Source organism: Microtus ochrogaster, unplaced genomic scaffold (assembly GCF_000317375.1).
Source record: "Microtus ochrogaster isolate Prairie Vole_2 unplaced genomic scaffold, MicOch1.0 UNK52, whole genome shotgun sequence".
In the NCBI taxonomy this organism is placed as follows: Eukaryota; Metazoa; Chordata; class Mammalia; order Rodentia; family Cricetidae; genus Microtus; species Microtus ochrogaster.
The window spans coordinates 1,927,394-1,953,626 of record NW_004949150.1 but is presented as its reverse complement, the minus strand read 5'-3'; the positions used below and the strand labels follow the sequence as shown (position 1 = coordinate 1,953,626).

The window sequence follows — 26,233 nt, the reverse complement described above, 5'->3', positions numbered from 1 at the left end:
GAGAAGCCATTTTGACATTGATTTCAAGAAAGAAGCTGGGGTTTGACATGATTTATAGTCTCCCTGCCAGGGACCTTTGTCCTTCCTGCTGCTCCTTCTGATCCTCCTGTGGGATCTGCCATCTTCTCTGCTTGTGTTCAGTCAGCGCCTGCAAACCTGAGGGCCCAGCATAGGAAGCATAACACCCCAGTTCCGATCTTGACACTGAATAAATTTGTGGTTTGACTTTATGCAAATCCCTCCGATCTCTTTGGGTTACCTACTTCATACCTCTGCTTAATTTACAGACTGAAACCAGACCTTGCATATAAAATTGCAGGCAAGTATGAGACATCATGCATTATTATTACTAATAATCTTTGAGTTAGTTGCAACAATGCCTAAAGCCAGGATTATTCTTGAATAAATATCACACCTGTTGGGGATGCTCTTCTCTAATATCCACAGTTCCTCTGGACTGCATATTTTTAGACTCTCTCTAACTCTGTGCTGCGGATTTCCGATGGAAATCCAGTCTGCCTTCTCTTTTTAAAGCAAAAAGGACTGTGTAAAGCGAATGTCTGGGATATAACTGGTACATATATCGAATCTCCTTAGTCTGGGCTGTTGAGTAAGTTTAATTAATTTACTAAGTTAATGTTCGACTGCTAGCAACAGAGCCTCATTGCCATCAGCTGGGGAGAGGGAATTGAAAACCTAAATGAGCTCATTTTTTTCACAGTTTGGAATTAGGGACCAGTTAGCCAGTTGTGGAGGTTTTCCAATTTCTCCATCTGCCCTGGAGGGATTCAGGCAATTCTCTCCCCCAACACTAAGTGTGAGTAAGATCAGGAAGAGGTACAGGATAAGGGGGAAAAAAAGCCCCAAACAAAATAAAGAAACTCAGCTCAGGTTTTGCTTCCATTTTTTGACCTCAAAGAGCTCTCTGGGAGCTGCTTGCTAGGTGGGGTCTGGGAAGCAGATGCTCATGTGCCTAATTTGGGAAGGAAGAAAGGCCTCAGCGAAGGATATTTAACTGTGTGCATTCTCTCTGCTGGGTGAGCAGATAAAGGAAAAACAAATAAACAATAAAAGAATGGAAACAAAATTACAGAAATTTGCAAAATTTGACAAATGGTGGCCTCTAGTTGCCACAAGCTAATGGCTTGCAATGATTAATAAGAGTAAAAATAATTGCATTTCATTAAGATTGATGACACCCCATTTAACCTCCCCTCTTGTTTCAGCCCTAAAGTGGAAAGAGATGAAGTTCTCATCTATAATAGCTCCTGTAACATTACCATGGAAACTGAGGCAGAGATGGAGTGCGAGACGCCTAATCAGCCAATTATCGCCAAGATTACTGAAATACAGAAAAGCCGGGGCCAGAACACTCAGGTATAATCAAATCTTTTTTACAGACTGATTCAAACAGCTCAAATTAAATTTGTAATATTGTGTACATTAAAAAAAAACAATTTAGTCCAAATGGCAGCGATATATAATATTAAATGCTCTCAGACTTTGAGGGGCTGATCCAATGCTTACCATCTGAATTTATAGTTAACTATGGTTAATCATATATTTCCTCCAAAATAAATGAGCCCTGCCTGGCTTCTGTGAGACAGAATTCTGAACAGATAACCTCTACAGCGTTTTGTCCTGATTTCTGCATGCATGTTAGAAAGGAGGTTCCTATGCTTTATTTCTTGATAAAACAAACAGCCTACAATTTAACCAGGCCCTTCTGGGAGGCTTCCAAATCACTCAACCCTCTTCAGCTAGCAGGACAACAGTGTCGCCTGTCTATCTGGTTCTGTTCTGTGAGGAAGGAGTGTGAATGTCAGCCTCTGAGGAGATCCCTGGGAAGTTAGAAACAAGAAGGGCCAGAGGCCATTTGATCTGACCTCTCAGTCTCAAGGCATCCCCTTTAAACCACCCGAACCACTCTCTCCAAGTGGCTCTCCTGATTCTGTGCTCTGTAAGTCCCCAGTGAGAGATTCCACAGCCTCCCAAGGGAGTTTTTGAGAACTGAAATCAGAGGCTAAGAGTTCTTTGGAAATGTATCAGATAATCTCTTACAGCTCCCCAGGCTTCTCTCTGTACGCAGACCAAAAATAATATTTATTGAGCACCTACTCCCTTAGGTGCCTTTCCTCTTATGAAAGCAATCCTCAGGTCATCTTGTCTTTGTCTCTTTTATTTGGTACAAACATTTATTAAGAGCCTCTTATATGTCACACAGTATTCTAGATCCTTTTGTGTATGCCGTTTGAGTCAACCCATCCCAATCCAAATCTATACCTCTTTGGCTTGTGATAAGCATTTCTGTGTAAGTTTCGTATTTCTGCAGAAAATGTGTGCTGTTTTGAAGAGTCTGTCTTCTGTCCCTCCTAAACTGGGTCCTGCCTATCTCCAACCCCAGGGGTCTCTGTGTTTATTTTCCCCTACTTCCACTCTTCCCATTCCCCCAATTTCCCGGTGTCTCCACTTTTTACTTCACTGGTCTCCCCGCAAATGCCTCTTCTTTCAGTCCACAGCTCACACCGACTTCTCCTTTCCAAATCCACTGTCCTATAATTGCAGGTCCCGCTTTACTCTCTGCTTCCTACGCAGCTGTCAGGTGCGACTGTAGGGGACACTGAGCATTGTTAAGCCTCTCTCAATCTCACCTTTTAAATTTTTTTTTTCTGACAGTTTCCTATGTGTATATATGCCTTTAAGCTATTTTCATGCCTTTTGACCTCTCTCATGTCCCCTCCCCTCTTGATGGAAACTTGCCTCTTTCCAACAAGTCCCCCTCCATTTTCATGCCCCCTCTCAGCACGTGACTATTGAGTTTAATCTGCATTTTGTGCAGGAGCTTGCTGAGGCTGTTGTTTACCCCACGTAAGAAAATGATACCCTCTGCCCCAAACCATTAACTCTCAGTAGTCCTTTTACAGAGGAGAAGGGCCTCGTGATATGTCCCTCACCTGTTTTGCAATGTTGAGGGGCTCAATCTTGTGCAGGTAACCATAACTTCAGTGAGTTCATGAGTGCAAAGCCATGCCATGTGCAGAGATATCACTTTGTGACACCTCCCTTTCCACTGCCTCTTACACACACACACACCTTCTGCAGAGGTCTATGAGCCTTGATATAGAGGTCTTGTTTAATGATAAACACTACACCGTTTATTCTCAGGACCAGTTTTAAGTCTCTGCTTTTACCACCTTGGTGTCACTTTCAGTCTGAATGGGTAACAGTTTAGCATTCTTGGGTTGTCAAGCTAAGCAAATTCTGGGCAAAGGATCCAAGAGGTAGGTTATCATATTGGTTAAGTATCTGAGCTTTGTAGTTCTACTACAAGATTTGAATATACTACTCACCTCATGGAAATTGTTTGACCTACCTGTGCATCAGTTTTCTTATCTGTACAGTGGGGATAATAATAGTAGCCTCCTGATCAGGCTGTTGTGAGCTTAACTGCATGTAAGACACTGGAAACTGCTTTAAGCACACAGCTAATGTCGTCCAGTGTTAGTAGTGACAATACAAGAAAATGGTATTGAATGATTTACCACAGTATTTGCTGCTTTGACCAGATAATTTTCTTTTTAGATTTCATTAATTTTTTAAAACATTTTAGAGGCTAATTTTGAGATGTGAGGGATCTTTAGATGTTTCATTTATTTTAAAATTCTTGAGCAATTGATATGAATTGAGTTCTGATGTAGGATTCCCCTTTGTATGCTGTGATTATTGATTATCATTAATGAATAAAAGAAACTGCTTTGGACCTACAGCAGGGCAGAACTTAGCTAGGTGGGAAAACTAAACTGAATGCTGGGAAGAGGAAGGGTGGAGTCAGGGAGAAGCCATGTAGCCCTGCTGGAGACAGACACCACAACTTTAGTCAGTAAGCCACAGTCTCGTGACTATACACAGATTTATGGAGATTGATTAAATTAATATGTAGGAGTTAGTAAATAAGAAGCAAGAGCTAATGGGGCAAGCAGTGTTTTATTATTTCAGGGCTGAGCAGTCGGGAAACAAACAAGTGGCCATCCTCCAGCAAATTGGCATCTTCCAAGTGGCCAACTAAAATCCACTTAAAACCTGAAAGAGGGAAGAAATCCTAGACACAAAAGAACAGAGAAGAAGCAAGCAGAGACGTGGCTCCTTAAGAGAGGTTATCCTGATTTAGTGATAGCCATGCCATTTTGTAACGTCAGCTTTCTGGGCCATGCTGCCAGAACAAACTCTGACAAGGTCTGGCTATGGGACATTTAAATGGGTTTTGTGAACAGAGTCCAACAACCTGCTTAATGGTGCGACATAGACCTGCTGTATACTTGGAAATGGGGCAATATGCATGACTTGTAGAGGCAGTAAATGGAATTCCACCATGTTGGACTGGGCAGAGCAAGCAGACAGCACTGCATTTGCTCTAACAATGACACAGCTTAGGTTTTTAAGAAGAACTTAGCATTTTAAGAAGCACTCCTGGACAGTAAAGAATTACAGATACACAATAGGACAGGTCCAGATAGGAAAGACTTCTAAATGGGTCACACTGTTGAATAAATGTACATAGGCTTGGGAGAGAGAAGCAAAATAACATAGAGAGTTATAAAAAGAAGTAAATGATTTTTTTTTAAAAAAGCCATGTAAAATGGAATATACACAGAGAGTCTGGATTATGTATATTATTGTGTTTTCTTTGAATTTTTTTTTTGGCTGTGAAGAGCTAAGTAACCAACACATATACTTTAAAAGTATCTTGTCTTCAAAATTTGGGTCTAAGGATATGTTGCTTTGGAAAAGAGGTTTTTCTACAGAGGATGAGAACCTGTGGGTTGTTTCCAGACTAATGTGGTTTGATGGACCAAAACACCCTGTAAGGTCATCATGAATACTCCCAAAACCTACTTCACCCAACAGAAAGCAGGAAGCAGTTTGGAGAGAACTACACCTAAATTCCCTAAATTATTGTTTATAAATGTTTGTTTACATTTAAAGGGGGATATGCTATAGAGATTTGCTTTGGTCTAGATCTTTGTTTGTTGATAGAAATTTTAGATCTATTTTGTTATATACGTATTTCTGCTATTGCTTAAGGTATTGTGATTGTGCAGCTCACTTAAAAATGTAGTGTATACTTAAGAAATATAGGTTAATAGATAATCATCTATAATAGTCAAGCTTGTAGTCATGTTAGTTAGGTTTTCTAGATATAGAGATATATTTCAGTTAGGTATTCAAATCTTCCAGAGACCTTCAGAATATGGCATTTAAAATGTTTTAAGAACTTAGGACCTTTCATGACAATGAGACACATCTGCTCCTGGCAGTTACTTCAAGAGGAAGATGGGCATTGAAGAGGCTCCTTATGGTGTTGGTTAGCCATTTGGGCAAGAAACTGCTATTGCCTGAACTGCTTGATAAACTGGACATGAAGGACCAGCAGAGAAATGACTGTTGAACTTGCCCAAAGGTGAAAAAGGGACTTTGGAGTTCCTGCTTCATGAAAGAGTATGCCAGACACATTCAGGACACAGAAGAAAGTGACTGACAAACTGCCACTATAGGCAGAACTGTCTTTGAAATTTTCTGCTTTTGGAAAGTCTTTTGGATATTATGGGTCTGTAGGCTGAAGATGGATGATAGAGAAGAACTTTGGGTGACTGTCCAGGCAACAAGATGTTTCTGTCAATTCTAGAGTTTTGGAAGTTGCTTACAATGCACTTCCTGTTTACTTAGGTAATATTATATCCTTCTGGAGTCTTTGATGGAGTTGAAGAATAGATGGTAATAATATAGTTTTAATTAGTTACAATAAAAGATAAAATAGATATAAATATTGTAACTGTAATTCTTGCTTGACACCTCTTTTGTTATATGTAATTTTACTATGTTAAAGTTAAAGCCTTCTTTTCTATTTAAACAGAAAAGGAGAGGTGATGTGGGATTCCTCTTTGTATGCTGTGATTACCATTAATGAATAAAGAAACTACATTGGACCTATAGCAGGGCAGAACTTAGCTAGGTGGGGAAAACTAAACTGAATGCTGGGAGAAGGAAGAGCAGAGTCAGGGAGAAGCCATGTAGCCTCGCCACAGAGAGATGCCAGAACTTTAGTCAGTAAGTCACAGAGTTATATCAATGCACAGATTAATGGAGATGGGTTAAATTAATATGTAAGAGATAAGTCAATAAGAAGCTAGAACTAATGGGCCAAGCAGTGTTTTATTATTTCGGGGCTGAGCAGTCAGGAAACAAACAAGTGGCCCTCCTCCAACAGAGTTCTAAATGTGTTCAAGTTCTGCTTTCCTCTTAAAAAGATAAGAACCCAATGTGAAAGGATGTCTTCATTGTTAAGGAATAGCTGGGAAATGAGGTAAGGGAAAGGTTAAGCCTCACAAGAGGATGCCTAGAGTTGACTCATCCTAGTTCAGTGGAGCTTTGGGCATTACCCAGACTAGTATTTCAGAGATGAATCAGCTAAGATTCATAAGGACAAATCTTGGTAAAGAACAGATTGCTTGGTATTTGACATCACAGCTATCCAGCTATCAGTCACTGTGGAGAAACTAAGCCCTTTGCTTTTTGGAAACTGGGCTGGGGGAGAATGAGGGCATATCTCAAAAACCTACTGTGCTAGTGAAATATATAGGAAATTCCATTCCTGAGGCATGAAGGAGATATATGCCACAGTTATGGCTACCACATGTGGTTGTGGTGATTATAATGTCATAGTTTAAATAGTCTAATAGGAGCAGAGTCCTTGCAAGTAGCTAGGAGGCATGGGACAGTGGAAGAGAGTTATGGTAGGATCATCAGAATCTGAAACCCATGTTAGCCTTAGCAGGTCCCCAATTAACCAAACAAATGTGTGGAACACGTTTTTTACCTCTTGATTGTATTTATATATAATGAGTTGGGTGTTATCAATGTGGCTTAAGTGGGCACGCAGTTGCCCAGGACCTGGGAAAATATAGCTCTAGGTAATGGGAAAACAGTTAATCCTACATTGTATTCTCTGATGGAGTGGTTTGGCTTATTTTAGGAAGTGGATATCACAATGCCCACAATAAACTAAGTGGGACATAGAGTTGATTTATATCCCAGGCCATCATGATCTGTGTTTTCTCTACTAGGGTCTTAGGGTCTTTGTTAAGACACAAACCAACTTTGTCTGAGCTTAGATTTGGAGAACTACAGTACTGGCAGACGCTTAACTGAGACAAGTAGAATATTTGGCAACAGAAAGGTCCCACAGGCAGATAAATTTGTGAATATTGGTTTTTTTCTCTCTTGCTGTTTTCATGTAAGTATGAATTTATTTATACATTTATGAATATGTACCTTCATCAAGGTTATTTAGGAGCGTTCTATGCATGATTTATAATGGGACTTTTATGAAGACCTATGGTATTAGCATAACTTGCCTTTGGAACATTTTAATTCTATGGTTTTCCAAAGGACTGACACCTCCCCTTATGCCCACAGATTGAAAATAGTTGTCTGTGTTGCTATGACTGGATGTGTATGTGTGTGTGTGTGTGTGTGTGTGTGTGTGTGTGTGTATGTGTGTGTGTGTTTATATGTCTATAACCCAAGTGTTAAGCTTTGTGGTTGTCAAGATGAGGTCTTAACAGGGGAACATAAACCAAAGAGGGATGGTTTTTCTGGGGACGGCAGATGGCTTTGGTCTATTGTTTATAGCTGGGCTGATGTTGAGCTTGAGCAAGCCCGAGGCTACTGTAGAACTCTATGACAAGTGCAGAGAAGGGAAGGATATGGGAAGCAGCTTTCTCTTCATTTCTGCCTCCAGGAAATCCTGCCAAGTTCATCCCACTCACTCAGTTGTTTGTCCCAACAGTTTTAGTGTGGTTACTTGAAAAGGCTTCTCTAAGAGGAAGTTGTTTCTAATATTTCATAGAAGTAGAAAAATAATCAGAAGCAATGCTTTTCAACTTCTCTGGGAAACACCTTTGAATCTAGAAACTTGTATCTATTAAAATCTTATTCTGTATGAGGATAAAATAAAGATATATAAATTGGTATGAGACAATACAAACTTTACAGAGTTTACCCTCCCTGTGTTTGCCCCAAAAGATGATTGAGGAATTGTAAAATGAATCCAAGAAAATATTACAAAAACCAATAATGAACATAAAACCAGAAACATAGTAGGAGCAACATAAAAGTTGTTGGCGGTATATCTCTGGACTTAATGTATTTTTTTGTAGCACATATATGTGTGTTTGTATGTATGCAGATGTGCATGTAAAAGTCAGATATAAAACTCATGTTCTTTCCTTCAGGCACTGTTTACCATTTCCAAACACGTTCTCTCTCACTGCCTGAACTCACTAAGAAGGTTCTGCAGGCTTGCCAGAAAGCCCCGAGGGTAGGCTTGCCTCTTCTTCATGAGAGCCTAGATACTGAGCCCTTGCTACCACGGCCAGCTTTAGTTTTTGCTTTTTGGCTGTTTTGAGACAGGGTTTATCTGTGTAGCCTTGACTTTCCTGGAACTCACTCTGTAGACCAGGCTGGACTTGAACTCAGAGATCTGTCTGTCTGCCTCTGGAGTGCTAGTATCAAAGTTGTGCACCACCACCATCCATCCAGCATCCCACCTTTTTTTTTTTAAATAGGAAATTTGGTGATTAAACTCAAATCCTCCTGCTTGCATGGCAAGAATTTTATTCAAGCAGCTATTTCTCCAGTTCCTTATTATAGTTTTCAAGAATGGTTTCTTATGAAAAGAAACAGTGAAATCCTTCAAGTAGATAGAAAAAGAAAAAAAAAAGGAGAAGCGTAAGTCCTTTCTTTGAAGAAATAAGACAAATTTCAGTTTAAAAACGGAGAGGTACCTGGAGAATGGCATATGACGTAACAAAATGGATTCACAAAGGAGAATTCTGATAACAAAAGAAGACAGACCACCCCTAAGAACACCAAAACTTTGAATTTAGAGACTGTTAGATATCAGGAAATGAGCACAAGAGTCTTAGGGTCTTGATTGCTGTAAATAGACACCATGACCCTGGCAACTTTAACAAAGAAAAACATTTAATTGGGTGGCTTAAGTGTAGAGGTTCAGTTCATTATCCTATGGCAGGACATGGCAGCATGCAGGCAGACATGGTGGTGGAGAAGCTGACAGTGAGAAGGAGCTACATCTTGATCCTGCAGGCAACAGGGAGTGAACTGAGACCCTGGGTGTGACTTGACACATGAGACCTCAAGGTCCACCCCTCAGCGACACACTTCCTCCATCAAGGCCACAGCTACTTGTCAGAGTACTAGCCCCATGGACTTTATGGGGATCAATTACATTCAAACCACCTCAACAAGATAGAACATTCTTAATTACTTGGCTCAATGCTGTGACCAAATACATGAAGGAAATTAAAGAAAGAAGTATTTATTTGGGGCTTACAGTCTGAGGGGATACAGTTCATCATAGTAGAAAATGGTAGTGATAGGATTGTGAGGCAGTAGCACATTGTGCAAGAAGGCAGAGCACACAGAAGTATAGATAGCCAGGCAATAAAAACCTCAAGGCCTACCCCTAGCCATGGTAGATTTTTCACAATCTACCTTTGAAAGGTCCACAAGTGTTAGAACAATGAACCTGTGGGGACATTTTAAATTCTAACAAGGGGGTGGCTTGATGACTACCAAGGGAAGTGGTAACCCTGAGAAGTCCTCTCCCTGTTTCCGCTTAACTGGTGCAACAGCTATTGAAACCACACCTTCCAAGAAGCAAGCCCAGCACTTCAGCAGCAAATCTACTAGGAAGGCCTTGTGTTCTTGGGCATAATTGAAATGTGGGTGAATAAGCTGTCTGTTTTATCTTTAAGGAAATGTCAGCCCTTCCATTCCCCACTAAGTTCAGCCTTCCAGCCAACCCTGGAGTCTTTACACATGGAATTGTATGTTTCCCAGAAAAGATATTGAGGGATGCTTCTCTGGAGAGGTTAAAATAGTGAAGAACTACAAATACTACATTCAGAAGCCTCTTGATATCCACTTAACTCTTAGGGCTTTCTTTTCCAGGATTTATTCTTATTATTTTATGTGTGAAGGGTGTTTAGCCTGTATGTCCATCTGCTCACCTAGTGCCCAAGGAGGTGGTGAACCTCCATATCAGTGCTGGAACTCAAAACTGCTTGGGTCTTTGTAACAAATATTCTTTTTTCTTTTTTTATTGATTTTTATTGAACTCTACATCTTTCTCTGCTACCCTCCATGCTTCTCCCTCGCCTTCAACTCTCCCAAAGGTCCCCATGCTTCCAATTTACTCAGGAGATCTTGTCTTTTTCTACTTTCTACTTCCCATGTAGATTAGATCTATGTAAGTCTCTCTTAGTGTCCTCATCGTTGTCTAAGTACTCTGGAATTGTGATTTGTAGCCGGTTTTTTTTTTTTTTGCTTTATGTTTAAAAATCACCTATGAGTGAGTACATGTGATAATTATCTTTTTTTGTGTCTGGGTTACCTCACTCAAAATAATGTTTCCTAGCTCCATCCATTTGCCTGCAAAATTCAAGATATCATTATTTTTTTCTTTTCCTCATCCATTCTTCGATTGAGGGACATTTAGGCTGATTCCAGGTTCTGGCTATGACAAACAATGCTGCTATGAACATAGTTGAGCACATGTCCTTGTGGCACGATTGAGCATCCTTTGGATATATACCCAAAAGTGCCATTGCTGGGTCTTGAGGAAGGTTGTTTCCTAATTTTTTGAGAAATTGCCACACCAACATCCAAAGGGGCTGTACCAGATTGCATTCCCACCAGCAATGCAGATGTGTTCCCTTTACTCTGCAACTTCTCCAGCATAAGTTGTCATCAGTGTCTTGGCCATTTTACAGGTGTAAGATGGAATCTAAGCGTTGTTTTGATTTGCATTTCTCTGATGACTAAGGATGTTGACCATTTCCTTAAGTGTCTTTCAGCCATTTTAGATTCCTCTGTTAAGAGTTCTCTGTTTAGGTCTGTACTCTATTTTTTTTTTTTTTTTTGGTTTTTCGAGACAGGGTTTCTCTGTGGTTTTGGAGCCTGTCCTGGAACTAGCTCTTGTAGACCAGGCTGGTCTCGAACTCACAGAGATCCGCCTGCCTCTGCCTCCCGAGTGCTGGGATTAAAGGCGTGCACCACCACCGCCCGGCTGTATTTTTTTTTTTTTTTGGATTATGTGTTCTTTTGATGACCAATTTCTTGAGTTCTTTGTATATTTTGGAGACCAAACCTCTGTCTGATGTGAAGTTAATGAAGATCTTTTCCCATTCTGTAGGCTGTCATTTTGTCTTGTTGACTATGTCCGTTGCTTTATAGAAGCTTCTCAGTTTCAGGAGGTCCCACTGAGTGAGTTAATGTGTATATGGCTGTGTGGGTTTGAATGTGTGTGGAAATAGGTGGATAATGTACACGTGGAGACATGAAGTGGATGCCAGGTGTCTGCCTCAGTCACTCTACTTGATTTCCTGAGCGTCTGTTCCTGACTGACTCTGGAGCTCACCGATTCCAGCTAGCTCAGCTAGCCAGCTTGAGGATTCCATCTTTCCGTCTTTGCCTCCTATGTGCTGGAACTCACAAGTGGCCACAACACCTGCCCAGCTCGTCTGTGGGTTCTTTGGACTGAGTTCTGATCCTCACGTAAAGGCTTTACCCACTGAGCTGTGCCCCAACCCCAGACTCTGCATTTTTAAGTTCTTTTGAGTTTCCCAGCACATTTCTTCCTCAGGATATTTGTTGAAGGAATTTTTTTTTAACCTTTTGATATCCCATAGTACTTTACCATACCTATGGAATTTATCTCTCTTGGATATTTAAGTTGCCTGCATTGACTTAAATATTCTATCTCCCAGCTAGACAATAAAAGTCCCTGAAGGCGAGCTCCATTTGAGATCCCTTTTCGAGGACTGAATAGGAGAAGACAAATACCTGGTTTGAACCATACTGCTTAATCTACTCTCTGCTTGTTTAAGCAGAGTGTTCTAGAAAATTCCCACAGATCAGTGGTGACAGCATCCAGCTTTTCCTTTCCAGTTTGTACAGTGATCCTGACACAGATGTGAAGGTCTAATCAATTTTGTTTGTCCTACTATAGGAATTCAAAAGCAGTCTTCAACTTTGTTTTGTGGCTCCTTTTCATTTCATTTCCCCTTTACCTCCTTCTATTCTTTCTTTGCCCTCCTTCCTCTGTTCCCCCTTCCCATCTCCTTCCCTGCTCTCCCTTCTACCACTCTCCTACACCATCCCTCATCTTGTTTTTGCCACCCCTTTTTTCCTCCTCCTCTTCCTCTCCCCCTCCCTTCTCCTTCCCTTTCTCTTCCTTTCGGATCTTCCTCTCTTACTTGGTGTTATGTGCTTGCAGACAGAAAGTGTGGGGTGTAGGGTTGAACTAGTTTTTTGAACAGGTACACAGGAGATATAGGAGCTTGAAGGTTCCTTAGCTGACCTGCAGAAAGCCAGGGTCCCTTGCGTCTGCATTTTCTCCATGAAATGAGGGTTCTAATTCATGACAGCTATCTACTGCCAGGAGAGTAGGATCCGCTGGAGCAGACATTTCTCCTCAGAAAGGGTTTATCTCCTTAGAATAATTAGGCAAGCAGCAGAGTCAAGTAAGCTGAAAAGTGAGCAGGATTCCTGAGGCCTGACATCTCTGACTGTGAGGCAGCTCACTTAACCTTTCAATCAATTAGCACAACTTGACACCCGGGTTTGGAGGAAGACAGTGTATATAAAGTGGAACAGTCAGAGAATCCTAGGCGTCCAACAGTGTCATTGTGGTACGGTGCCTGTGACCTTGGGCTCTGGGAGAAAACGAGAATTGTTTATTATATCACTTTGGGCATGTTTCCTTAACTTCACCAAGTCTGTTCCTTTCTCTTTGCCAAGGTTGTCAGGATTAACTAACGGGTGCAGGGTATTTAACAGTGTCTTATTTATAGGTCACCTCCAAATGTGCTATTTTTACTGTCTTTTCAATACATGATAAGATAAACAATCAGAAAAAAGAGATTCGTGTATGCTTTGAAAATTATTGTCTAGGGTTAGAGTATTGTTTTTTTTGCTTACTGTGGTGATGTCATGCCTATAACCTGCTTGGCTAATGACACTATATTTTGTCATTGATTCAAACCTAAGGTCTTGTATGCATCTTTATCATGCCCTTCTATTCCAAAGAACAAATCCGGGGAATATTTAGACTGATTTCAGTCTTTAACTGAGATTTATGAGCTTTTTTGCCCCCCTCTTTGTCAGAGAACTTTAGCACATCGGCTTGCTCCAGATATTAGGGTTACATGATATGTTAGGTTTATATTTCATGTTAGGGTCACATTACATGTTAGGGTCATATTACATGTTAGGGTTACATGTAGCATACATTCACCATGATGAGGCAGCAGTTTCAATGGCCATGTTTTATGTTGCAGACACAAAGGACCTCATGATTTCTAGTTACCATCTATCACTGAGTAAATCACTACATCACTACATGGGAGTCTGATCCCAGGTAAACTGCTCTTAATCTTTGCTTTAAAATCAAGTTTCTGCCCTCAGTGGAAAACAAAGCTTAATGAGGTCTCTGAAAATGACCGTATTGGTGACAGACAGGCAGCCCAGAAGAGGACTGGTTATGTATAGACATTAGAAATATTGAATTGGTTTCTGTAAAAACTGTAAACAGCAGTTACCAGGAAGATACCATCAGTTGTGTGAATAGCTATTAACTTGTTTTTGACCATGAGTTGGTCTCCAAATGATTTTTGGACTCTCTAATTCTTTCAGTGTGATTCAGTCTCAAGGGAATTGAGCTAACCTAGGTGAAGGTCCTGTTCTGCTGTAGGCTCATTTTGTTACTATCTTCTTGACGTCTTCTCAGATTCAGCTTGCCTGCTGTGTACATGGATACCTTGTCCCTAAGCACGGGAGATTTTCCCTCCAGTCTCTTTCTCCCACTTCTTGTAAGTATGCTGGGGCTCCAGACCCATGCCGCTGTGTCCAGCTTCGTGTGGGATCTGAGGACTGGAACTCAGTTCCCTATGCTTGCATGATAAGCACTTCACCTGCAGAGCCATCTCCCCAGCTTCCAAGCTGGTTAATTCTCCTTCCTTTCACAGATCCTCTGTTTCTGTTCTCATTTGCAGTTCCCATGTGCTTAAGATGCTCTGTGGGATCTTCCAGTGCTGAGAACTAATCATCTTTTGTTGTATTGTTCCAAACAGTCAGGTTATGTGGGGACTGGTGACTACCGTGGCATTTCTGTCTTAGCGCTTTTTTTATTTCTGCTTAGGAAATACCACAGAATATTAAGCATTAAGAACATTTATTCCGATACAGTCTATGTCTATATCTACAATTTATACTATATTCACATACACACCTACAGCTCATTATAATCCATAGGGATTTTCTGTATGCTCTTTCTATTTTTTTTCATTGAAATTTACTTTAACAATATTAATGGAAAAAAACCATGAACTTGAAAAAGAGGAGAGAGGAGCATATGGGAAAGTTTGGAGAGAGAAAAGGGAATGAGAAATGTCATAATTATATTGTAATCACAAACATTAAACGGTTTGTTACTGTGGAGGCCGGGGCAATGGCTTACAGAAAAGCACTTGTCCTACAGGCACGAGTACTCAACACAATGTGAGAACCTGCATACAAAACTCAGGTGTGGTAGCGAGTGCTCGTTATCCTAGTACTGGGGAGAGAGAGGCTGATGGAGCCCTGAAGAAATCGCTGGCTGCCAGTCTAGCCTACCGACTATCCCATGGAAAGCCTCCATTTTAAAAAGTAAGATTGAAGGTGCTCTCAAAGAATGACACTGTAGTGGTCCTCTGGCCTTTGTGCATGTGCCCCACCACATGGGTATGCCTGCATACAAGAACATGCACACAAACATACACACACACACACACACACACACACACACACACACACACACACACACACACACACACACACACACGAATACCATTAGTAAGTCTTGGAAAACAAAAGGAAAACAATTCAAGTGTACTTAAATGGCAGGGAGGTTCTGTTGGCTCACCGAATGGGAGAATTTAGAGTTGTAAGAATGGCATGATTCTGCAGCTTGGGTCTCTTTCTGAGTCTGCTTCTTGTGGCCACAGATGTTTTTTTATGGCTCCCAGGACAACTTGCTTTCCAATTCAGATTGCACGAAATCCAAGGATCTTTCTTGACTCAGTTAAAGAGGAGAGGGGAATCTTCCATATACGGATCAATACATCCACTCAAGATTGCCCTACGCTAAGCTGTTTGATCACCAAGCTCTGGACTCAGACTGTCCACTTTGTTGTTTGACTTTAGCCAGTGTGTATCCACTGTGACCCTTGACAGAAGCCTAGTCCCATCCCAGATGTCAGGCTATGAAAACTGAAATCTGGAGGGTGTTGTTGAATGAGAAGCTCGCAAGTGGGAGTTAAATAGTCTCAACATGCTTGCCCACAGTGGCTATGCATCTCCCTTAGAAGGCCTTGTCCTCCTGTCCTTACCGAAAGCTGTTGGTAAGTAAGATATTGCAGTTGTGTGGACTTTTAACATGGGTGGGAACCAAGGTCTGTTCCATATAAATGGAAGAGTTTGATACCCCCCCTTAGCATTTAGTAGGAGTGTTTGCTTTCAACAAACAAGCAAGCAAATAACCCAGAAAGCATAATGACTATATATAAAAGGTGCCTATCTACAGGACCTCAGTTGTGTGTTTCTTTGTTGCTTATAAAACTTCCTGATTCAAAATGAGAGGATTTTTTTTTTTGAATGACATGCTAGCTCCGAATGGGATGGCTCATTATTTAGTTCTATGCAAGGCAACTTTACTTTGATAGTGAAGACAAGATCAATCTGGGGAAAGAAATGCCCTGGTCTGGTGTTTGCTTCCACGTGATGTCTTTTCAAACATGTCCCAAATATTAACTAAATCTCCCAGCCTTCCCATGTAATGAGCACAGTGGAGTGGACCCAGGCCCCTGAATAGTCTAATGTCAGAAACAATGGTCTCCACTATTGGGGCCCACAGCTACAGTCCCAACCACCTGGAAACACTGCCATTTAACTTCCTTCCCTTCCCAGAGGGGACACTATGCACAGCGAAGCAGAAGCAAATGCATTTTGTTTGGCTTATTACTGTCATTGGCTCTTAGACATCTGAAGGACAGTACCTGATGACTTTGTTAGCATGTGGGATGTGTAAATAAAATGACCGGTAGGTGAGGCCTGGCATCCCTGTGATGGGAAAATGAAACTGTTTCATTTTAACTGTCAAACAAGAAAGGACTCAGAGGGTACCATTCACGGGTTAGCCCTGATACAGAACTCCTTAGGATGAATTCGAAGAGAAGGAAAGACTATGAAATAGCTTAAGTGTTGGATGAGTGAATGAGCTTTGTGATGGGATGGCTAGCCCAGTCTTCTGGACTTTGAAAGGGTTTTGGCCACTCTAAGAGGAAAATAGAAAAGCTTGTTCAATCACTAAGTCACAAGCTCAGTGTAGCGATATAACTGAGCTGTCTCTTTCACTTTTTCAAAGGAAACAAAGGCAAAGAAAACTCTGGCTGAAAAAAAGTCACCTGGATATTCTTTAGTGGGCATGATATTTAAACTTAGGCTTAGAGAATGACCAGATTTGGATGAGGCACAGAAGTAAGGGAATATTTTAAGGACCACTCTTACAGAGGTAGTGGCGTGGGAAACATAGCACCTATAAATAATTAGGCTGGAAGGTAGGGTTTGAAAGAAAGTCATCAGGGGTGAGAGTTCCAGGAAGAAAGTGGAGAGCACGGCTCATTGTCGTGAGCGCAAGTATGAGGAGTGTTTAATACAGGAGGAAATGGAAGATTCTCAGGGGATTGATTTTGTGGCCATGTCTCTTTTTCTCATAAAATACCCCTTAAAGCTCACATCAGAGGCAGAGAACTTGTCTTGCTGAACTGTGCTGGATGGCAGGTCATTTCTGGCTGGCATAGTCATTAACCTGAATCTCATATACATGTACATGAAGAAGAATACTGACCACGGGAGAGGGATGCTGGCCACTGGCACAATGCCAGGCACCCAGGCATTTGAAAGTTGCAGTTGAGAGAGAATGATGCCTGGCTATTCTGGAGGTGATGCGGAGGAGCCTGGGTTGAATGACAGCAGAAGGGGCTGTTGTCCCTTGGCTTTAGACTTCTGGTGATTTAGGGTGACAGTATGCAATCAATACAGTGCTCTGATAGCGACCAGGGTCCTGCCTCCAAGGCTCCACCATTATCTACCTGTGTGACTGTAGTCAAGTCTTGGACAGCCTATCCCTGTCTCTAATGAAGATCTGGACCAACTTGGTTGTTTCCAGTGTGAATCCTGTGTGCGGTTCATAACACAGGATTTTCCATTGGAAATAATCACTCTGTGGCCAGATAAGTTTAGGAAACAGGATGCTGTTCTGAGAGGCATGTCCAGAAACACAGTAAGTACTTGAGGAAGTCTCTAGAAGGAAATGAGCTTTTTGACGTTGAAGCTGGCCTTTACGAGCAATTGCTGGGTCATTAGACCCTTATCCTCCCACCACCAATTTCCTCCTCCCCCGCCATGGAACACTTTTTGGCTTTCTGTGAGACATTTTGAAGAATTTGGGACCAGCTCCTCGATAGGCCACCCTCAGTGTTACCTCCAAAGACATTTAACCACAGATTTTTTTTTAAATATAAAGACTTTTAATAATTTTCTACTGCCGATATATTATTATTTTCACGTTCTTTCCCTTCTTCCAATTCCTCCCAGATTCTCCCCACTTCCATACTTATCTGCTTCATGGCTTTCTTTTATTCTTTCTCCCCCCCCCCATCAAAAGGAAAATCAAACAAAGAAACGAACTCCAATAAGGCAAAACTTTACCAAACCAAACCAAATCAAACCCCCAAATACACAACCCCCATGAGCTTGAAACAGGTGAGCTGCACAGGACTGAGCTGCAGGAACAATGGCGACAGAAGCAACTCAGATCCCGGGTCCTCAGCACCGTGATTTCTCCTGGGAGCAGCACACACAGGCACGTGAGTACAGACAGACAGACAGACACACACACACAAACGCACCATAGACAAAATCTGAAGCCCTGGAGTTCTTAAGTTGGCCAACTATGCTTGGCATGGGGACTGGCCGGGAGTGTGGTTCATATACCCAGTGGCACTTCATTGGAGAAAATGGACATTTTCCTCTCCCAGCAGGTATCAATGGCAAATAGCTTCTTTGTGACCACTCCCTCCCACTTTTGTCTGTGATTTCATCTGGTTGGAGCTTGTGTAAATCCAAAGGACGTTTTTTCACCCACATGGTCCAGGGAACTTTCCCATCTGAAACCCTTTCCCCACTCCCAGTCAATGCTGTCTCAGAGTTGAGGCACAGAGTTCTTTAAAAAGAGCTTGGAGGTTCCGAGGTCAACTGTCCTTGGTGGCTTTGTCATATGACTTCATTAGACACCTCGTCTGCTCGGGAGCTTTTGACTTCACCTTCCAGTTTGGAATCATCGTTTCTGTAACTTACTCTATTAACCAGGAAAGATCTGGGGGATTTTTTTTTTCCTCCGTTGCATCTGTATATAATGTAATTTAACCTAGCCCAAAAAGACACTGATTGTCCCACAGGACTTAATTATCTCCCATCTTCATGGTGCTCCGTGGAAATAATAAGAAAAAGTAAAAGTTCGGGTGTGTCGTACCTGTCCACTTCCACCTCTGCTGCATAATGAGACGCCAGGAACAGTGACACTGATGAGGTGCGCTAAAGCTACTGATTACAAGAGGCGGAGAGCTGCCTGCTCAGCTCCCGGGAAATCCGACCGGGCTGCAGGAACTGCAGATCCGGCGAACAGCCTTCGCCTTTGCCTTCTAATTCTCCACAGCTCCTCCACTCACCTTGCTGCCACCCCAGCCGTGTGCCTTTGTTAACCTTTAGCTCTGCCTTCTGCACCCGGGGTGGATGTGATGTCAATTGTCACAGGGCAGGTGCCATGTTTATTGCTCTGCCTGTAGCAAATCCGGCCTGGAGGAGCAGGATTCTCCCAGCAAACCCTCAGGGGAGCCCATTAAGAAATTGCAAGGCTAATAAAAATCATGGTGGATGAAATTGCAATCCTCTGGTGCCACTCTGTGATGGGTTGGCTCTGCTTTTTTACATTTTAATGGGGGCAGGGCTTGAAGGTTTGAAAGAGGTCCCTTGTTCCAGCAATACTGAGAGTCACCCGGTCCTGACGCACAGACGGAATGGGCAGCTAGAAGACAGGCTTCCTTCCTTCTTTGTGTGAGGCTTCTGCATCTTCGAGATAGGGACTCATTAATGCGTCTGCTATGCTCACAGTTGCCTGCTCCCGGAGGAGAGCATCACCCTGCCATAGGGCATGAAAATTGGGGCACAGTTAGAGATTTTGTGCCTTTCAGGGAAGTCCGGTGCCCAATTTTAGGGGAGCCTAGAGAATGTGTGACATCTACTTCTGAGTCTTGGTAAAACTGTTTAAAACATTTTTAAACTAGTGGCCTCTCCAAAAGAAAACTGTGTGGAAATAGGCATTCGAGCAGGCAGTCTTTATCTATGCCCCGCGTCCTGTCTTACCCAGGGTCCGCTGGTGCAGAAGGCCATCCGTGTTTGCTTGCTCTTTCCTTCTCTTCAAGGACTTCGTAACTTTGCTCGAGTGGCTTGATGATTTCAACTGTTAAAATGATACAACCAGCAGCAGATGAGAGAGCCCAGTGGGTAAGGTCCTGGCCACTAGGGCCAAGCCTGACATCAATCCTAGGACCCACATGGTGGCAGGAGAAAACTAACTCCCCCAAGTCATTGCCTGACTTCCACACGAGCGTTATATAAGGTGTACTTCGTGTGTGTGTGTGTGTGTGTGTGTGTGTGTGTGTGAATACATGAACATATGAAGAATCAATCAATACATGTAATTAAAGAATTAAGGTAAATAAATAAAAAAATCAAACAACTAAACATATAATTTCTACTTTGGAAAGAATGAGAAAAATGGGCAAAATAGGAGAATTTGGTAGTGTGCAATGATATCTTCTAGAAAAGCATTTGTTATATTTTATTATAAAGAAATGCTATTACTATGAACAAAACGAAGGGCAGTGCCATTACTTAAACGCTTACTCATTTGGAGGCCATGGGAAGCTCTTTGCTTGAGCTACTCATTTGACCCTTAAAAGGGAACACAAACGTGACTGCTACAGCCATCTTCATTTTACAGATTAATAACTGCCCAGAGATGCTCAGAAACCTGGTTCTGGCAGAGCGACGACTCACACCGAAGCAAAATAACTCCAAAGTCTATACCATTACTATGGATTTTCTCCTGGCAGAATGTTCAAGTATGAAGAAAGTTTACTCTCTCTTGTAAACATTTTTTTTTCTGGGATAATTCCATGAAATCAATAATTTGTGGAAGTTGATTAGAATGTGGGTGGAAAAGTATGAGTATGTTCAACCTTATGCTCTCAACAGCAGTTACAGTGTCCACATAGGATAACCCATAGTGCCTAATTCTTCCTGCTGCCTTGTGGGTATCTCCCTGCTGTTTGCTCTCTCCCTCCCTCTCTCCCTCCCTCTCTCCCTCCTTCTCTCCCTCCCTTCTTCTTCCTTCCTCATTCTCTCTCTCCCTCCCTCCCCCCATCTCTCTGTGCATGTGTGAGACAGACAGACACAGAGAGACAGGAAGAGACTTGGTGGGGGTATGTTTTATTTTGTGTGACTACTAGAATATTAGAAATAATTTTGTTGAATGAGTGCCTGGACAACTATTGGAGGAGGGACCGCTTCTTAGCTTAGCCCCGAAATAATCACACAGAAACTGTATTATTTAAATCACTGCTTGGCCCATTAGCTCTAGCTTCTTATTGCCTAGCTCTCACATATTAATTAAACCCATTTTTGTTAATCTGTGTATCGCCACGTGGCTGTGGCTTCCCAGTTAAAGTTCCATCCGGAGTCTGTCTCTGGCTGGGGCTACATGGCTACATGGCTTCTCTCTGACTCTGCCCTTCTTTCATTCAGCATTCAGCTTGGTTTTCCTCACCTACTTCTGTTCCCCCATAGCTCTGCTATAGGCTCAAAGCAGGAAATCCCACATCAGATGACCATGATTAAAATGAGCGTCGCTCCTATGTACATGTAGTCCAGTCACTCAGAAGGCTAAGGCAAGGTGATCTTTTGGAAGCTAGGCGAGCAACAAGAAGAGACATTATCTCAGCAAAACAAAACAAACCCCTGTGCCCCAGAATGAAATCATTTCTTAAAACATTTACTGTGAACATTTAGGAACCTTTGCTGAGACTGTGGATGGCAAGAAATTAAAAAAAAAGGAATCAGACCCTGACGAGAGAAAAAGAGTTGCACTCAAGGTAGCTTTCCTCTGAAATGCTCTCCCACCTCATGGCCTCCGCAGCCCTGATGCTTCTGCCGTCTGCTGCTGTGTGGAATTTTCAGTGGGTTGCGGACACAGAGATATAATTACACAGACAGTTGTATTTTTTAACTATTGTAATCTTGGCAATGTAAATAATGTTCAGCAGAAAATTTCTTACTTTGTAGGCAAACTCTCATTTTTATTTTATTTTTATTTTTTTATTTTTTGCTCTATGCTTTTTGTGAAGGAATGGGTGATCAGACCTCTAATTCTGGGACATTTGCTGTATTTTGCTTTTTTTCAGTTTTCTAGTTAGTGAGGCCAATACATCTCATAAGACAGGGATGAGGAATGCTCGTGTGGAAGACATAGAAGTTTCATCATTTTTAATGTGTATGTCAAAGATCATAATTCCGGCTTATTGAAAAAAAAGTTAACCGTATTAGCTTCTCCAAAATACCACTTTAATATGCAATGAAATAAAACATGGCTTCATCTTATTTTAAGAGATACATACCTAGAAAAACTTGAAAGATAATCATTGGATAAAGAAAAAGAATTTACTATAGTTGTTAGCATTCAGTAGCTCTGACTGCAGCTAGGACAATGTCTAATATAGTGTTCTTAGAGCTCTGTGTCCTGCAGCTCACTAGTGTCAGTGTGCCGGGTGACAGTCTCAACGTCATTGTCTTTGGGCGTCATTAAGAGGTGTTCTCTATGCACTCAGTGAATTTGGACCAATCTTCAGTTCAGTGCTGGCAGTGGCATGTTTAGGTACGTGTCTATGATTGTGTGCCTATCCGCAAAATGCACCAGAGGAACAACTTTCAAGACATCTCTGTTTCATCTTTGGAAACCACTCTTTTATGTGTCATGGGAAATTGACCCTATTCTTTTACCAGACTACCACATACTTCTACAACACAGCAGGTCTACTTAGGGCAATGTATACTTTTAACTTCTAAATTAACAGCTTTGAATATGAAAATTAAAGGAACTAGCATAATCATCTTTAAATACTCATCACTACAGCCATCAACTTCCTTGTTTTCAAAATTAAACTTTTAATTTTGTACCTTTTATAGATAGCCCATTAAAGGCGTGGGGAGACAGCTCTGTCGGTAAACTGTCCTGTAAACATGAAGACCTGAGTATATCCCTAGAATTCATGTGAAGAAAGTTGAGCACGGGGGAGGTTTGCAATTCTAGGGCTGGGAAGTGATGACAGGTAGGTCCCTGGGGCTCACTCTGAGCCAATCTAGCCTAGTCATTGCATTCCAGGCCAGTGAAAGATGCTGTCTTAGAAATCAAGGGAACGTTATTTAAGAAACAACACTGGAGGTTGATCTCTGGTCTGCATGCACCCACCCCACAGGTACCTGTCTGTACACGTGCACATGCACACACACACACACACACACACACACACACACACACACACACGGATATCATTTTAAAAAGGGCAAATTACTAATAAGAATTTAAGGATGAATGCAGGTGTGTTTTTATCTGAATTTCTCTTATTACTTAGTTTGAGAAAATAGAATGCATTTGATATATATTTACATTTATCAAAGCACAAAACACCTTGCATTCTTATTTAAAAATCATTAGAGCAAAAATTATGCAGAAAGAAAGTTTCCCAAACAAAGAGCCTCTCAGATTTCTCTTTTCTGAAATTTTCTTTCATTATGTTTTCAGTTAAAGTTTAAATTTAGAAAGTCTAAAATTTCCCTGGTGCATTTGCATTTTAAACAGATTTCTTGAGGACTCAAATAAATGAAGTTAAAGTAAAAAAAAAAAAGAAGAAGAAAGATTAGCATTGAAGATGCCTTTTGCAGGTGGGATATCCTGTGCTTAGAACTCCATCAAGTTCCATTGTCCAAGCAATGGAACTTTGTGGGACTAAACCATGCTGCTCTGTGTTGGACATTTATCTGTAACAAGTACATGGCAGCTAAGCATTTTTCTCTGTTATTTTTACAGCACCACCAAGAGAGTATTGTTAGTTCCATTTAACAGATAAAGAGATGAATGCTTCGAAATGTTGAGAGTTGCTCAAGGCCCCAGGGTTTATATGCTGTTTTCGAGATTTTGAAATACAGTCTGCTAAATATTAAATTCCCTTTTAACCACAGCATCGTCTGCTAGCTAAATGATAGGGTGAGGCTGGAGGGATATTATGGGAGGGCCGAAAGTCTAGGATGAGAAAGTAAATTTGTGGTAATCGAAAGAAAACTTTGGATAAAAATCTCGTATCTAGTGGGAAAAGAGCGATGGTACAGTAGTTCAGATGGATTTGAGGTATGTGACCATCTTTTCTAAGTGGCAGTAGAATTTCAATGCTATTTTGAAGTGTTTGACCCATGGGATGAGATTAGTTTTAGAGCCTCTAACATGTATTCCTGGCCCTGGAATATGGAGGACTCTGGAAGATGGGAGGGGCTTCACTTCGTTCTGCCTTTGGTAAGTGAGAAAATGGTGCCCACTGAAATGAAACAAAGAAATATGCCAAACAAGGAAAGCGAAAGGACACAGGAAGATTTTATCAGTGCCGGGACTAGCCACCTCTGCACAAAGTTGTTGCAGTGTTAGCAAGGCAAGAAGGTCTCCGCAGTAACCACAGGCTATGCAAAGAGATAAATGGTTGACCCTGGCCTGTGTCAGGCGACGATTGATGCCACTATCAGCCCTAGTGCCTTCCCAATGATTTTTTTTAAATCTTTGATAGAGTGTGTTATCTAGTTACTGGCATGAGGGCAACAGCCTGGAGGGGTGAAGGAAAAGGAAGGAATAAAAGGTCACTCCAGGAGGACGTTCTATGTTCCACTAAATGAGAAAAAAAAGGACCCAGTTCAAAAGGGAGGAAATAAATAAATAACGATAAAAGCGACGGCCGGGTGCACGGATGGGAAAAGCAACCCCCCTTCTGTCTCTGTGTGTTTCTCACTCCCTTCCTCCCTTGATCTGGCCTTCTTTCTTCCTCCACCCCTTCCCTTCATGCCTTCTTTTCTCTTTCCTTTTATATGTCCACTTTCCAAAAAGACAGACGAAGACAGACCAGCCAGTTCCTGTCCTCAAGAAATATTGAGCTATTGTGTGGCGTGGGGGTGGGGCTGGGGGTGGGGTGTGTTAGCTGATATGGCTCTAGATTCTACGTGTTTCTCTTGAACTTTTATAGTGGCATTTTGAAGAACAGAACAATGCCGAAAGAATATTCTTTTATTTAGTTGAATTTCCCTTTTTAATATTACCCTGAATAATAGTGTCTCCCTTGTGGATCTTTTTGCATAAGGTAAAATAGTGCAGGCTAAGAGGCCAGAAGACTAGACAGACAGGCCCTAGAGTACAGGGACTCCCTCTGGAGAAGATCCACACTGGATATGACCCCTGTGTCTCCAAAACCAATCTGCAATGAGTAGAGAAATTTTAGTGAGTGAAGTCAAACATTTCAAAAGCCACAGGGTCTTAGCCACTGAATTTTCTTTCTTTCTTTCTTTCTTTCTTTCTTTCTTTCTTTCTTTCTTTCTTTCTTTCTTTCTTTCCTTCCTTCCTTCCTTCCTTCCTTCTTTCTTTCTTTCTTTCTTCCTTCCTTTCTTTCTCTTTTTTTTGTGAGGGTGGCTTATACCCTTTCATTGCAGCAGGTGCTGCACAAGGCTAACTTGGCACGGGTTGAGCTGTTTACCTTGAAATCTTGCTCTGTCAAAGGCATCAGAGTAGTAGATAAAGAAGAGAAACCTTACAGTCCAAAGACTTGGGTTCAAGTCCCACATGCCATCTAAGATGCCCTGGTCCTTGACCAAGAGCCATACTTCCCCCTGAGAAAGGAAGAATGTGTTTAACAATAGCTTTCTGTGCAGTTTTTCAAGCTTAAATAGGGTGATGGGTATAAAAGCCCACAGACGACCCTAAAACCGTATTCAACTCATGATTATTGTATGGTTGTCACATGGCTGACAGCACTGTGTCCAAAATGTCTGCACAGAAAGATGCAAGGTGGCTACATGGAACAGAGTAATAAAGCAGTGGTTCTTGGAAATTTTCTTAGGAGTATTTTAGTGTAGAGCAAGGTAGGTGTTCTAGCTGGTTTGTGTGTCCACTTGATACAAACTAGAGTCATCTGCAAGAAAGGAGCCCCAGTTAAGGCAATGCCTTTATGAGGTCAAGCTGTAAAGTCTCTTCTCAATTAGTGATTAATGGGGAAGGGTCCTGGCCATTGTGGATGCTGTCATCCCTGGGCTAGTTGTCCTGGGTTCTATAAGAAAGCAGACTGATTTAGTTTTGGGAAGCAAGCCAGTAAGCAGCAGGCTTCCATGTGCTCTGCAAAAACTCCTGGCTCCAGCATCCTGCCCTGTTTGAGTTCCTGTACTGACTTCCTTCGGTGATCCACAGCAATGCTAAAGTGTAAGCTGAGCAAAGCCTTTCCTCCCCAACTTGTTTTTAGGTCATGTTTTGGTGAAGCAATAGAAACTGTAATTAAGATGGTAGAGGAGGTATGTCAAGGTTAGACAAAGAATACATTGCATATATTTTATTGTTTCTTTAATAGTTTCTAGATTACAACAAAAATATGCTGCATAATGTAGTTTACTCATATAGTTAAAATAGATGATATAATAAACTTGAAATTAAAGTGTATTTTGTAAAGGATTATCCAGGATTGGGGACACAGCTTAATCAGGAAAATGTTTTCCAAGCAAACATGTGTTTACCAAGCAAGCATGAACAACTATTCCGATTGTCCATGTAATAACCTGCTAAGGTGTCCTTAGTCTGTAATCCCAGTACTGGTCAAGTAGAGGAATAGGAGGAGGAAAATGAGAAGGAGGAGGAGGA

At 41.6% G+C, this 26,233-nt stretch overlaps 1 protein-coding gene across 1 annotated transcript in view; it reads left to right on the top strand.

Moving 5' to 3' along the window:
• Pkhd1 (PKHD1, fibrocystin/polyductin) overlaps nt 1-26,233 on the top strand; it is a 430,053-nt gene that overhangs the window by 92,023 nt on the left and 311,797 nt on the right. Inside the window, exon 34 of the mRNA XM_005369574.2 lies at nt 1,227-1,377. Within this exon, the coding sequence (XP_005369631.2) occupies nt 1,227-1,377 (151 nt within the window). The remainder of the gene's footprint in view (nt 1-1,226; nt 1,378-26,233) is intronic.